Source organism: Cajanus cajan, chromosome 10, assembly GCF_000230855.2.
Source record: "Cajanus cajan strain Asha chromosome 10, NIPB_CcT2T_4, whole genome shotgun sequence".
NCBI lineage: Eukaryota > Viridiplantae > Streptophyta > Magnoliopsida > Fabales > Fabaceae > Cajanus > Cajanus cajan.
The window spans coordinates 8,698,944-8,709,577 of record NC_138526.1 but is presented as its reverse complement, the minus strand read 5'-3'; the positions used below and the strand labels follow the sequence as shown (position 1 = coordinate 8,709,577).

At 39.6% G+C, this 10,634-nt stretch overlaps 1 protein-coding gene across 1 annotated transcript; it reads right to left on the bottom strand.

Moving 5' to 3' along the window:
* Positions 1-5,434: 5,434 nt before the first annotated feature.
* On the bottom strand, positions 5,435-9,696 carry LOC145952614 (uncharacterized). The gene is made up of 2 exons (XM_083065385.1): positions 7,675-9,696; positions 5,435-5,600 (listed from the first exon to the last, which is right to left on the bottom strand). Exons 1-2 carry the CDS (start codon positions 9,589-9,591, stop codon positions 5,574-5,576), a joined length of 1,944 nt encoding a protein of 647 aa, XP_082921511.1. The 5' UTR covers positions 9,592-9,696; the 3' UTR covers positions 5,435-5,573.
* Between the last annotated feature and the right edge of the window lie 938 nt (positions 9,697-10,634).

The window sequence follows — 10,634 nt, the reverse complement described above, 5'->3', positions numbered from 1 at the left end:
AACTCTCCGAGTGATTTCTAGGCAGAGCACTGCTCAAAAAAACCCAGAATACTCAAGAAGAGGGTTAAAACTGTGTGTGAAAGTGTCCAATGACGTCAAAATGACGCCATATTTATAGGGAACAGGCGCAATACGGGCTATGGAATCAATACGGCCGTATTGAAATTTTTGAACTTCAATACGGCCGTATTGAGTTCAATACGGCCGTATTGAAATTCAGAAATTTCAATACGCCCGTATTGAGTTCACTGTGGCTGTATTGAAGCTTCAATACGGCCGTATTGATTTCAGTACGGCCGTATTGAAGTTTCAGAAACTTCAATACGCCGTATTGAGTTCACTGCGGCCGTATTGAAGCTTCAATACGGCCGTATTAAGTTTAGTACGGCCGTATTGGGCTTCATTCCCTCCACTTCCTTATTTTAAGCTACTCTAAGACCTCTAAACCTACAGATAGCCATCCTATGGTCTTCTAGGAGTCCTTCTGGCTGACTTTCCTTCGATCTTTGAGGGTCTTCGAGTTTTATTTCCGACCCGGACAATTTTAGGGGTCTACAGCTGCCCCCCCTTTACTTAGTCAAACGGCTTTTTGGTGTACCGGCTGACAAGTAAAGGAGTTGACCCAATTGTCCGGGTGATGTGCCAACCTTCTGACTTGTAGCGTCTTCCGGCGGAAAATTGTTGAGTAGCCTCTCCAGGTTGAGTATTAGTCGTCGCCTCTCCAGGCTCATTGCATACCTCGGTGCTCTCGACAACTGGGTAGCTGAGTACCGCCTCTCCAGGCTTGTGCATACCTCGGTGCTCTCGACAACTGGGTAGCTGAGTACCGCCTCTCCAGGCTTGTGCATACCTCGGTGCTCTCGACAACTGGGTAGCTGAGTATTGCCTCTCCAGGCTTTGCATACCTCGGTGCTCTCGACAACTGGGTAGCTAAGTATTGCCTCTCAGGCTTGTGCATACCTCGGTGCTCTCGACAACTGGGTAGCTGAGTACCGCCTCTCCAGGCTTGTGCATACCTCGGTGCTCTCGACAACTGGGTAGTTGAGTATTGCCTCTCCAGGCTTGTGCATACCTCGGTGCTCTCGACAACTGGGTAGCTGAGTATTGCCTCTCCAGGCTTTGCATACCTCGGTGCTCTCGACAACTGGGTAGCTAAGTATTGCCTCTCAGGCTTGTGCATACCTCGGTGCTCTCGACAACTGGGTAGCTGAGTACCGCCTCTCCAGGCTTGTGCATACCTCGGTGCTCTCGACAACTGGGTAGCTGAGTATTGCCTCTCCAGGCTTGTGCATACCTCGGTGCTCTCGACAACTGGGTAGCTGAGTACCGCCTCTCCAGGCTTGTGCATACCTCGGTGCTCTCGACAACTGGGTAGCTGAGTATTGCCTCTCCAGGCTTGTGCATACCTCGGTGCTCTCGACAACTGGGTAGCTGAGTATTGCCTCTCCAGGCTTTTGTGATAGTTTTGTCTCCACGATGCTGCTTCGACGATTGTTTTTGATTTTTGTGCCACTGAGGGCTGGGTAACGCAGGGATCCGTCTAGGGGATGTGCAGTCATTCATAGGTTCTTGTGCCCCAACTTGCATTGTGTAGTTGGTACCCATTGAGGAATTTCTGATTCCTTGGGGGTGCAGACACAAAGATGCTCTTTCTGATGTGAGCGGTGCCTTATGATTGGCTGTCGTCCTTTCGACGTTGGTGGAGTATCCCGGTTATCCTTATTCGGGTATCTCTTTTGGGTTTTCTGATTTTTGTCGCCTCTGTGTAGGCTATTATCCGCTGGGGATTTTGTCATTGATTTTGATTAGCCTCTTCTGTTAGGCAGATCATCTTGACGCTTGATGTTTGGCCAAGAGCCGGATTCCACTTGGGGAATGATTATTGATCTTTTGATTTTTTTTCCTTTTTTGAAGGAGTGCCTCTTGTATAGGCGACTGGGGATTTGAAGTTCTTATGTATCCCAGAGTATTATTTAGAAAGCCTCTTCAGGCTTAGCTTCACTCTTCGTTTGAGTTGGAAAGCTACCTTCCGCTGAGGAAGTTTAAGTCCTTTCGACTTGGATATTCTGTTTAGATGATCAAGCCTCCCTTGGGGAATTTTGCTGATCTTGGTTTGATAGCTTTCACTGGGGAATTTGGCCCGTGAGTGGAAGCTGAGATATCTCTGGGGAGTATTATTTCTGCGAGCCTCTCCAGGCTCATTTATTCTGAGAGAGTATTATTTCGGCGAGCCTCTCCAGGCTCAATTATTCTAAGAGGGAGTATTGTTTCGGCGAGCCTCTCCAGGCTCAGTTATTCTGCATGAGTATTGTTTTTTGTTCAGCCCGAGAATGCGAGCTGAGACGTCTTTTGGAGAGTATTATTTCGGCAAGCCTCTCCAGGCTTAATTATTTTGTGGGAGTATTTTTTCAGCAAGCCTCTCCAGGCTCAATTATTTTGTGGGAGTATTATTTCGGCAAGCCTCTCCAGGCTCAGTTATTCTGTGGGAGTATTGTTTCGGCAAGCCTCTCCAGGCTCAGTTATTCTGCATGAGTATTGTTTCGGCAAGCCTCTCCAAGCTCAATTATTCTGAGAGAGTATTATTTCGGCAAGCCTCTCCAGGCTTAGTTATTCTGAGAGAGTATTATTTCAGCGAGCCTCTCCAGGCTCAGTTATTCTGAGAGAGTATTATTTCGGCAAGCCTCTCCAGGCTCAATTATTCTGTACGTTTTATTGATTTTCTGAATTTCTGCATTTTATTTGCTGCTGTCATACACAAGCAATTTTTCTATTTTTTCTATTTTATGCGACTGCCTCATGATGAGGTCTTTGAATATTTCTTTGTGGCCAATACGGCCATATCTATTTCAGTACGCCCGTACTGAGTTGAAAATTTGTTCATAACCCTGTTTTTAGTACGGGTGTACTGAACATGATACGGGCGCATTGTTTTTTCTGAAGTTTATATTTTTTTGTTTTTTTTCAATAAACAGAGAATAAGTGATCTTCCATTACACCTATCATCTGTATGCATGTATGCAGTATGATGCACCTAATTCTATTTGATTTACTTTTCAAAAGAATTAACCGATGCGTTTCTCTGTTTGGATTTTTGCCACTCCTCTAGACGGGCTGTGTGCTGCCGATTTCTGTAACCGAGGAATGATGCATGTTATATTGAGATTTGGTGTCATCAACCAAATGATTTTCCTTTCCTTTAGAAGATGTGTCAACCCTCCTATTGACTACTATATCTCCATGTTTCCACTAGATTATTCAAAAATCGTTTGGGACAAGAGAGAAAAGAAGGAAAGAATATTTTTTTTCGAAAGTTTGTGTTTTAGAGGGGATTATTTATTTTTTGAAAAATGGATTTTGTAAGAATGGCTTGGCCAATGGTAGGCTTAAGTGTTTAGGCTTGTTTGATTAAACACTTATGAAGTTAAGCACGTCTTGGTTATTAACATTTGTGATTTGACAACTTGGATAGCTTTTCTTGAGCCCCTTTGTTGAATTCAGTTGGTGGTACCATCATGGATTTATTCTGTTTTTCGATTGCCCTAACTTTTGCCTAAAACACCCATTTGTGGAGTTTTAGCGGGCTTTTGTTTTTGTTCATTATTTTGTAACCCTAATTTTTGCCTAGGTCACCCTTTTGTGGGATTCCTAGCGGGTCTTTTGCTCTTATTTTTGCGCAGTCCCCTTTTTGGGTTTCCTGCCGAGCTTCTTTTATTTTAAAGGATTTCTTTTTATCCATGATGGCACTTGTCGAGGCCAAGGGAAGGTGCTCCAAGTTGTCACACACACTTCCACATAAAAATGATGTGGGTTTATTGATTATTAAGACGATTTTAACCTCACTTATGTTCATTCAAACAGGGTTAAATAATGTGGTCTAGAATTTTATTGCAAGCAAGAAAAGAAGCAATAATGAATAATGAAGAATGATTTTATTATAATCATAGTGGAAACATGTGCCCTATCGAGGCTCGGGGGTCGGGCTGTCCCCGAGGAGTAATCTCTAATAGTCATCAGGTTTACACATCCCTATCGGAAGGAGGAGAACACTTGATGACGACGACCGGCCTTGACGCTTGTGAACCGGCCTTCCTAAAGATCTGGCTTAAAGAACGTCGAGAAGGATCTTGATTCCTCTTCGTTCTTTGATCTTTGTTAGGGTTGTATCCTAACCCTTGTTTCCCCGGATTATCCTTGATAATGGGTAGCTCCGGGATTCCTTGGGAGTCCTTGCCTAATCCTTGTCCCGGCAAGTATCCGTTCTTGGTGAGCATGGAGGCTACCTTCTTGATGAGGACATGGGCAAGGATTTAGGAGCACTCAAAGGACTTGGAGGACCAATGACTAGGGCGAGGACTAAAAAGGCCAAAGATGCTTTGCAACAAGTTACGACCCTCATTCTTGAAGAAATGCCTAAAGATGAAAACAAGGCCAAGATGGTGAATTGTATCAAGGATTATGAAGCCTAATTACTCTATGGTGTTCTTAGTAATTGTAATTAGTAAATAAAGGCCTAAAACTCTTGTTAAAGTGGCTGCCAACTCTTTTTGGGCTGCACCACTTATTGGGCTAGTTTTTTAAGCAAGTTATTTTTATCAAATAAGGCCCAAAACCTTTGGGATGAGTCAGCCATGAGGCATACCAGAGGGGTGCACGAATTTAGCATGTGTTTTATTTAATGTTTTAGTGGTCATAATTGTTAGGCTTAGTGGAAGTTCAATAATTGCCCACTAAAGTGTTTTTTTATAATATTTTGTCATTAGTGGTCATAATTCAGGCTTAGTGGAGTCCATTATTTGTCCACTAATGTAAGTGAAGGTTGTTGATTGTAAGCTATATAAGCTGCCCATGAGGATGAACAAAATAAGATCAGAATTTGAGTTTTATTTACTGAGAGTAATTCTCTAATTGTTCTTGAGTGATTCAGGAATTTAGGCATATCAAAGGATAATCCACAATTCTTTGTGTGAAGCCTTTCCTTGGGAGAGTGATTCTTCCTTCATTCCTTTTTACTGTTTCCTTACCTCCATTTCTAACATTCTAATTTTCTTACTTTCATTCCAGAAATTAAATCCCAGATTTTTAACCCAAAGGATCCTTCTATACATTCCAGAGAATTAAATCTCAGATTTTTAACCCAAAAGATCCTTCCTTACATTCCAGAAAATTAAGTTCCAGAATTTGAACCCAAAAGATCCTTCTTCATTCCTTGTGCAAATTAGGAATCCTATCATTATTCCCTCCCTCTTGAGAAGAATTTGTCCTCAAATCAAAGTCTCCATCTTCTACATCAAAGAGAGATAAATCAGAAACATTAAAAGTGGAACTAACATTGTACTCACCGGGCAATTCAATCTTGTAAGCATTGTCATTTATTCTTTCAAGTACTTGAAATGGACCATCCCCTCTTGGCAAAAGCTTTGATTTCCTTTGTTCCGGAAATCTTTCCTTTCTCATGTGTACCCAAACCCAATCACCAGGTTGAAACACAACTTTCTTTCGCCCTTTGTTAGCATGTTTTGCGTAGCTCTCATTTTTCTTCTCAATTTGAGCCTTCACACGTTCGTGTAACTTCTTCACATAGTCTGCTTTGGCCTGCCCTTCTTTATGTTTAAAAACAGAAATGTTAGGCATAGGCAATAAATCAAGAGGAGTCAATGGGTTAAAACCATACACAACCTCAAAAGGTGAACAATTTGTGGTGCTATGGACAGCCCTATTATATGCAAATTCAACATGAGGCAAACTTGCTTCCCAATACTTAATATTTTTTTTTAAAACAGTCCTAAGCAAGGTTCCCAAAGTTCTATTGACTACCTCAGTTTGTCCATCAGTTTGTGGGTGACAAGTTGTTGAAAATAATAATTTAGTACCTATCTTTCCCCACAAAGTCCTCCAAAAATGACTAAGGAATTTAGCATCCCTATCACTTACAATACTCCTTGGCACACCATGAAGTCTCACAACTTCTTTGAAAAACAAATCAGCCACATGACACGCATCATCTACCTTTTTGCAAGGTATGAAATGTGCCATTTTTGAGAACCTGTCAACAACCACAAAAATAGAATCTTTGCCATTCTTTGTTCTAGGCAGTCCTAACACAAAGTCCATAGATATGTCAATCCAAGGATATTCAGGAGTTGGCAAAGGAGTATACAATCCTTGCGGTAATGATTTAGATTTAGCCATTTTGCACACAACACAATGTTCACAAAATTTTTGCACATCACGTTTCATATGAGGCCAAAAAAAATGTTCTTGTAAAATTTCCAAAGTCTTTTTAATCCCAAAGTGCCCCATCAAACCACCACCATGTGATTCACTAACAAGCAATTCTCTAATGGAACATGCAGGCACACACAATTTGTTTTCTTTAAATAAAAACCCATTGTGCTTAAAATACCCATTTTGAGATAATTTCTCACATGCAGCATATATTTCACCAAAAGTTTCATCAGAAGCATACATTTCTTTCAAAGATTCAAATCCAAGCAATTTAGTTTCAAGAGTGGAAAGTAATGTATGTCTCCTTGATAAAGCATCAGCCACAATGTTCCCTTTGCCCCTTTTATGTTTTATGACATAGGGAAATTGTTCCAAAAACTCCACCCACTTGGCATGCCTCTTGTTAAGCTTGCCTTGTCCCTTCAAATACCTTAGGGACTCATGATCACTATGTATTACAAATTCTTTGGGAAAAAGATAGTGTTGCCATGTTTTCAAAGCTCTTACCAAGGCATACAATTCCTTATCATAAGTGGAAAAGTTAAGGGCAGCCCCACGTAATTTTTCACTAAAATAAGCAATTGGATGGCCTTCTTGTAACAACACAGCCCCAATACCAACATTGGAAGCATCACATTCAATTTCAAAAGATTTAGCAAAGTTTGGTAAAGCAAGAATAGGCGCATTGGTTAACCTTTGCTTAAGAGCAACAAAGGCTTCCTCTTGTTTCTCTCCCCACTTAAAACCCACATGTTTCTTTACTACTTCATTAAGAGGTGCTGCCAAGGTGCTAAAGTCCTTAACAAACCTCCTATAAAAACTTGCCAAACCATGGAAACTTCTCACTTCACTCATGGATTTAGGTGTGGGCCATTCTTGGATGGCCTTAACCTTTTCCTCATCTACTTGTACTCCTTTAGAACTTACAACAAAACCAAGGAATACAACATGATCAGTACAGAACACACATTTTTCAAGATTGGCAAACAAATGTTCTTCCTTAAGCACATTCAAAACAGATTTCAAATGTTCCACATGCAATTCAAGAGAAGTGCTATAGACAAGAATATCATCAAAATATACTACAACAAATTTGCCAATAAATTCCCTCAAAACATGGTTCATCAATCTCATGAAAGTACTGGGTGCATTAGTTAAGCCAAAAGGCATAACCAACCACTCATACAAACCATATTTTGTTTTAAAAGCAGTTTTCCATTCATCACCCTCTCTAATTCTAATTTGATTATACCCACTTTTCAAATCAATTTTAGAGAAAAAACTTGCACCATGCAATTCATCAAGCAAATCATCAAGTCTAGGAATTGGGTGCCTATATTTTATGGTGATGTTATTTAGAGCCCTACAATCAGAACACATTCTCCATGTACCATCTTTTTTAGGGACCAAAATTACTGGAACAGCACAAGGACTCATGCTATTTCTTACCCATCCTTTGGCCATGAGTTCATCCACTTGCTTTTGTATTTCTTGCGTTTCTTGTGGATTGCTTCTATAAGCTGGCTTATTGGGTAAAGAAGCTCCTGGAATGAGATCAATTTGGTGTTCAATTCCCCTCAAAGGTGGTAGTCCACTTGGTATGCTTGATGGAAAAACATCACGAAATTCCTGCAAAAGAGATTTAACACTAGAAGGTATTTCCAATTCATCAAAAGTGTTAGTGTTTAAAATCTGATTTTTGCAATACATTAGATAAAGGGGCTGTTTAGCAAGGAACAACCTCTTCACCTCACTCTTTGTTGCCAAAAGACTCTCTCTTCTCTCAAGTGTTTCACTCCTTTTCTTTTTTTTAAATTTTTGTTCACTCTTTTTCTCAAGATCACTTTCTTTTCTCTCCAAAGAAATCTTTTCTCTCATCCTCAATTGATCCTCACACACCTCTTTAGGACTCAAAGGCTTGAGGACAATCTTTTTATTTTGGTGCACAAAAGAAATCTTATTGGAATAGCCATCATGGACGGCTTTAGTGTCAAATTGCCAAGGCCTTCCTAAAAGTATGTGGCTGGCCTCCATTGGAACTACATCACATAGCACATTATCTTTGTATTTTCCAATGGAAATCTCCACTTCTACTTGCTGCCTCACTTGCACCTCTCCATCCTCACTAAGCCACTGAAGTTTATATGGTCTAGGATGTGGTTTAGTGTCTAAATTTAGCTTTGACACTAATCTAGCACTAGCCACATTAGCGCAACTCCTTCCATCAATAATCACCATGCAAACCTTTCCATTGATGGAACACCTTGTGTGGAAAATATTCTCCCTTTGGCTTATTTCTAAAGGACTCATTTGACTACCCATCATTCTCCTTATCATCAATAAATCTCCCTCAAGGGCCTCCTCCTCCTCCTCAATGTCACCTTCCTCTTCTTCACTAACATCAGATTGGCTAGTGTAATCCCCATTCTCCTTGAGAACCATGGTCCTTTTGGTAGGACACTCATAGGCATAATGACCCATGCCTTGACACTTAAAACATTTTATGTCTTTACTCTTCTTTTGAGGCTGTTCTAAGGTCTTAGAGGATGATTTTACATGAGAAGTAGATGCTGGATTGCTTGAAGTGGCAGTCACCTCCTTCTTATTTTTGTCCTTCCAACTAAAGGAATTATAATTAGAAGAACTCTTCTTGGTCACACTTTTCCTTTTGAGTTGTTGTTCCACTTGAATGGATTTGTGCAGCAAATCTTCTATATCAACAAATTCCTGCAATTCAACAACATCACGAATATCATTATTCAAACCATTAATAAAACGAGCCATGGTTAGTTCCGGATCTTCTTCAACATTGGCTTGCATCATGAGCAAGTCCAATTCTTTGTAATACTCTTCAACTCCCTTGGTGCCTTGTGACAATTTTTGAAGTTTAAATTTCACATCTCTAGCATAGCTAGCTGGCACATAACGTTTCCTCATGAGCTTTTTCATTTCAGCCCAAGTCTCCACCAAAGGCTCTTCATTTCTCAACCTTTCTCTTTTCAACTTATTCCACCACACAAGTGCATAGTCTGAGAACTCAGCTGCTGCAAGTTTCACCTTTTGCTCTTCATCATAATTGTTACAAGTGAAAATATGTTCTATTTTGAGTTCCCATTCCACATAGGCTTCCGGATCACTCTTCCCCTTAAATGGAGGAACATTAAGTTTAATACCTTCAATTCTGTTTTGCCTAGGAGCACCACCAATTCTTCCTCTCCTTTCTTCTTCATGATGTTCATAATTCTCTAATCGTTCAATTCTTCCATACAACTCCTCATTGTTTTCTCTCAATAATCTTTGCATTTGAGCATTAATAGCGTCGAACAAGAGTCTTTGTGTTCCATCCAAATGATCTCCATCTGCCATCTTCAAAAAAAAACAAGAGTACTAACAAACACAAAGAAAATAGGACCTCACCACTCTTCTCACGTGTTTACACTCGTAAAAAGATCACTTTTTTTTTTTTTAAAGCAATTCAAAAATAGACAACACAAAGAACAAACCACAAATTTGATATTTTGTGTTAAAAGCAAGGTTCAGGGTAGGCTTAAAAAAAAAGAAAGGAATGCAAAACAGTCACCTAAAATTCAAAAAGAAAACAAGGAAACTTAGGAATCAAAAACTGGAATTTTAGATAAGTTAGTAACACCCTTCAACCCAACCGAAATATTACCTTAAATTTTGAGTCTTAAGTGTTCTAAACGCATGAACCATTCAGCCACAACTTTTTTTTTTTTTTTTATATATATTCACGAATTTTTTTTTTTAATACTATTCAGGCCTAATTTTTGCAATGGTTCAGAAATAAAGAAAGAACACTAAGGTAATATCAATGGTAATGAGAAATAATAAGGAAAGATGTTACCCAAAGAAATTCCAGCAAATGATGTGGATGACCCAAAAAAAAACCGGAGCTCTTGATACCAAATGATAGGATTCCTAATTTGCACAAGGAATGAAGAAGGATCTTTTGGGTTCAAATTCTGGAACTTAATTTTCTGGAATGTAAGGAAGGATCTTTTGGGTTAAAAATCTGAGATTTAATTCTCTGGAATGTATAGAAGGATCCTTTGGGTTAAAAATCTGGGATTTAATTTCTGGAATGAAAGTAAGAAAATTAGAATGTTAGAAATGGAGGTAAGGAAACAGTAAAAAGGAATGAAGGAAGAATCACTCTCCCAAGGAAAGGCTTCACACAAAGAATTGTGGATTATCCTTTGATATGCCTAAATTCCTGAATCACTCAAGAACAATTAGAGAATTACTCTCAGTAAATAAAACTCAAATTCTGATCTTATTTTGTTCATCCTCATGGGCAGCTTATATAGCTTACAATCAACAACCTTCACTTACATTAGTGGACAAATAATGGACTCCACTAAGCCTGAATTATGACCACTAATGACAAA

What these genes read in the sequence shown, in the direction of transcription:
- LOC145952614 (XM_083065385.1), bottom strand. Translation starts at nt 9,591, where the DNA reads ATGGCAGATGGAGATCATTTGGATGGAACACAAAGACTCTTGTTCGAC. An exon ending in AACTCATGGCCAAAGGATGG is followed by an intron (nt 5,601 to 7,674) that starts GTAAGAAATAGC and finishes TTAAACATAAAG; the next exon opens with AAGGGCAGGCCAAAGCAGAC.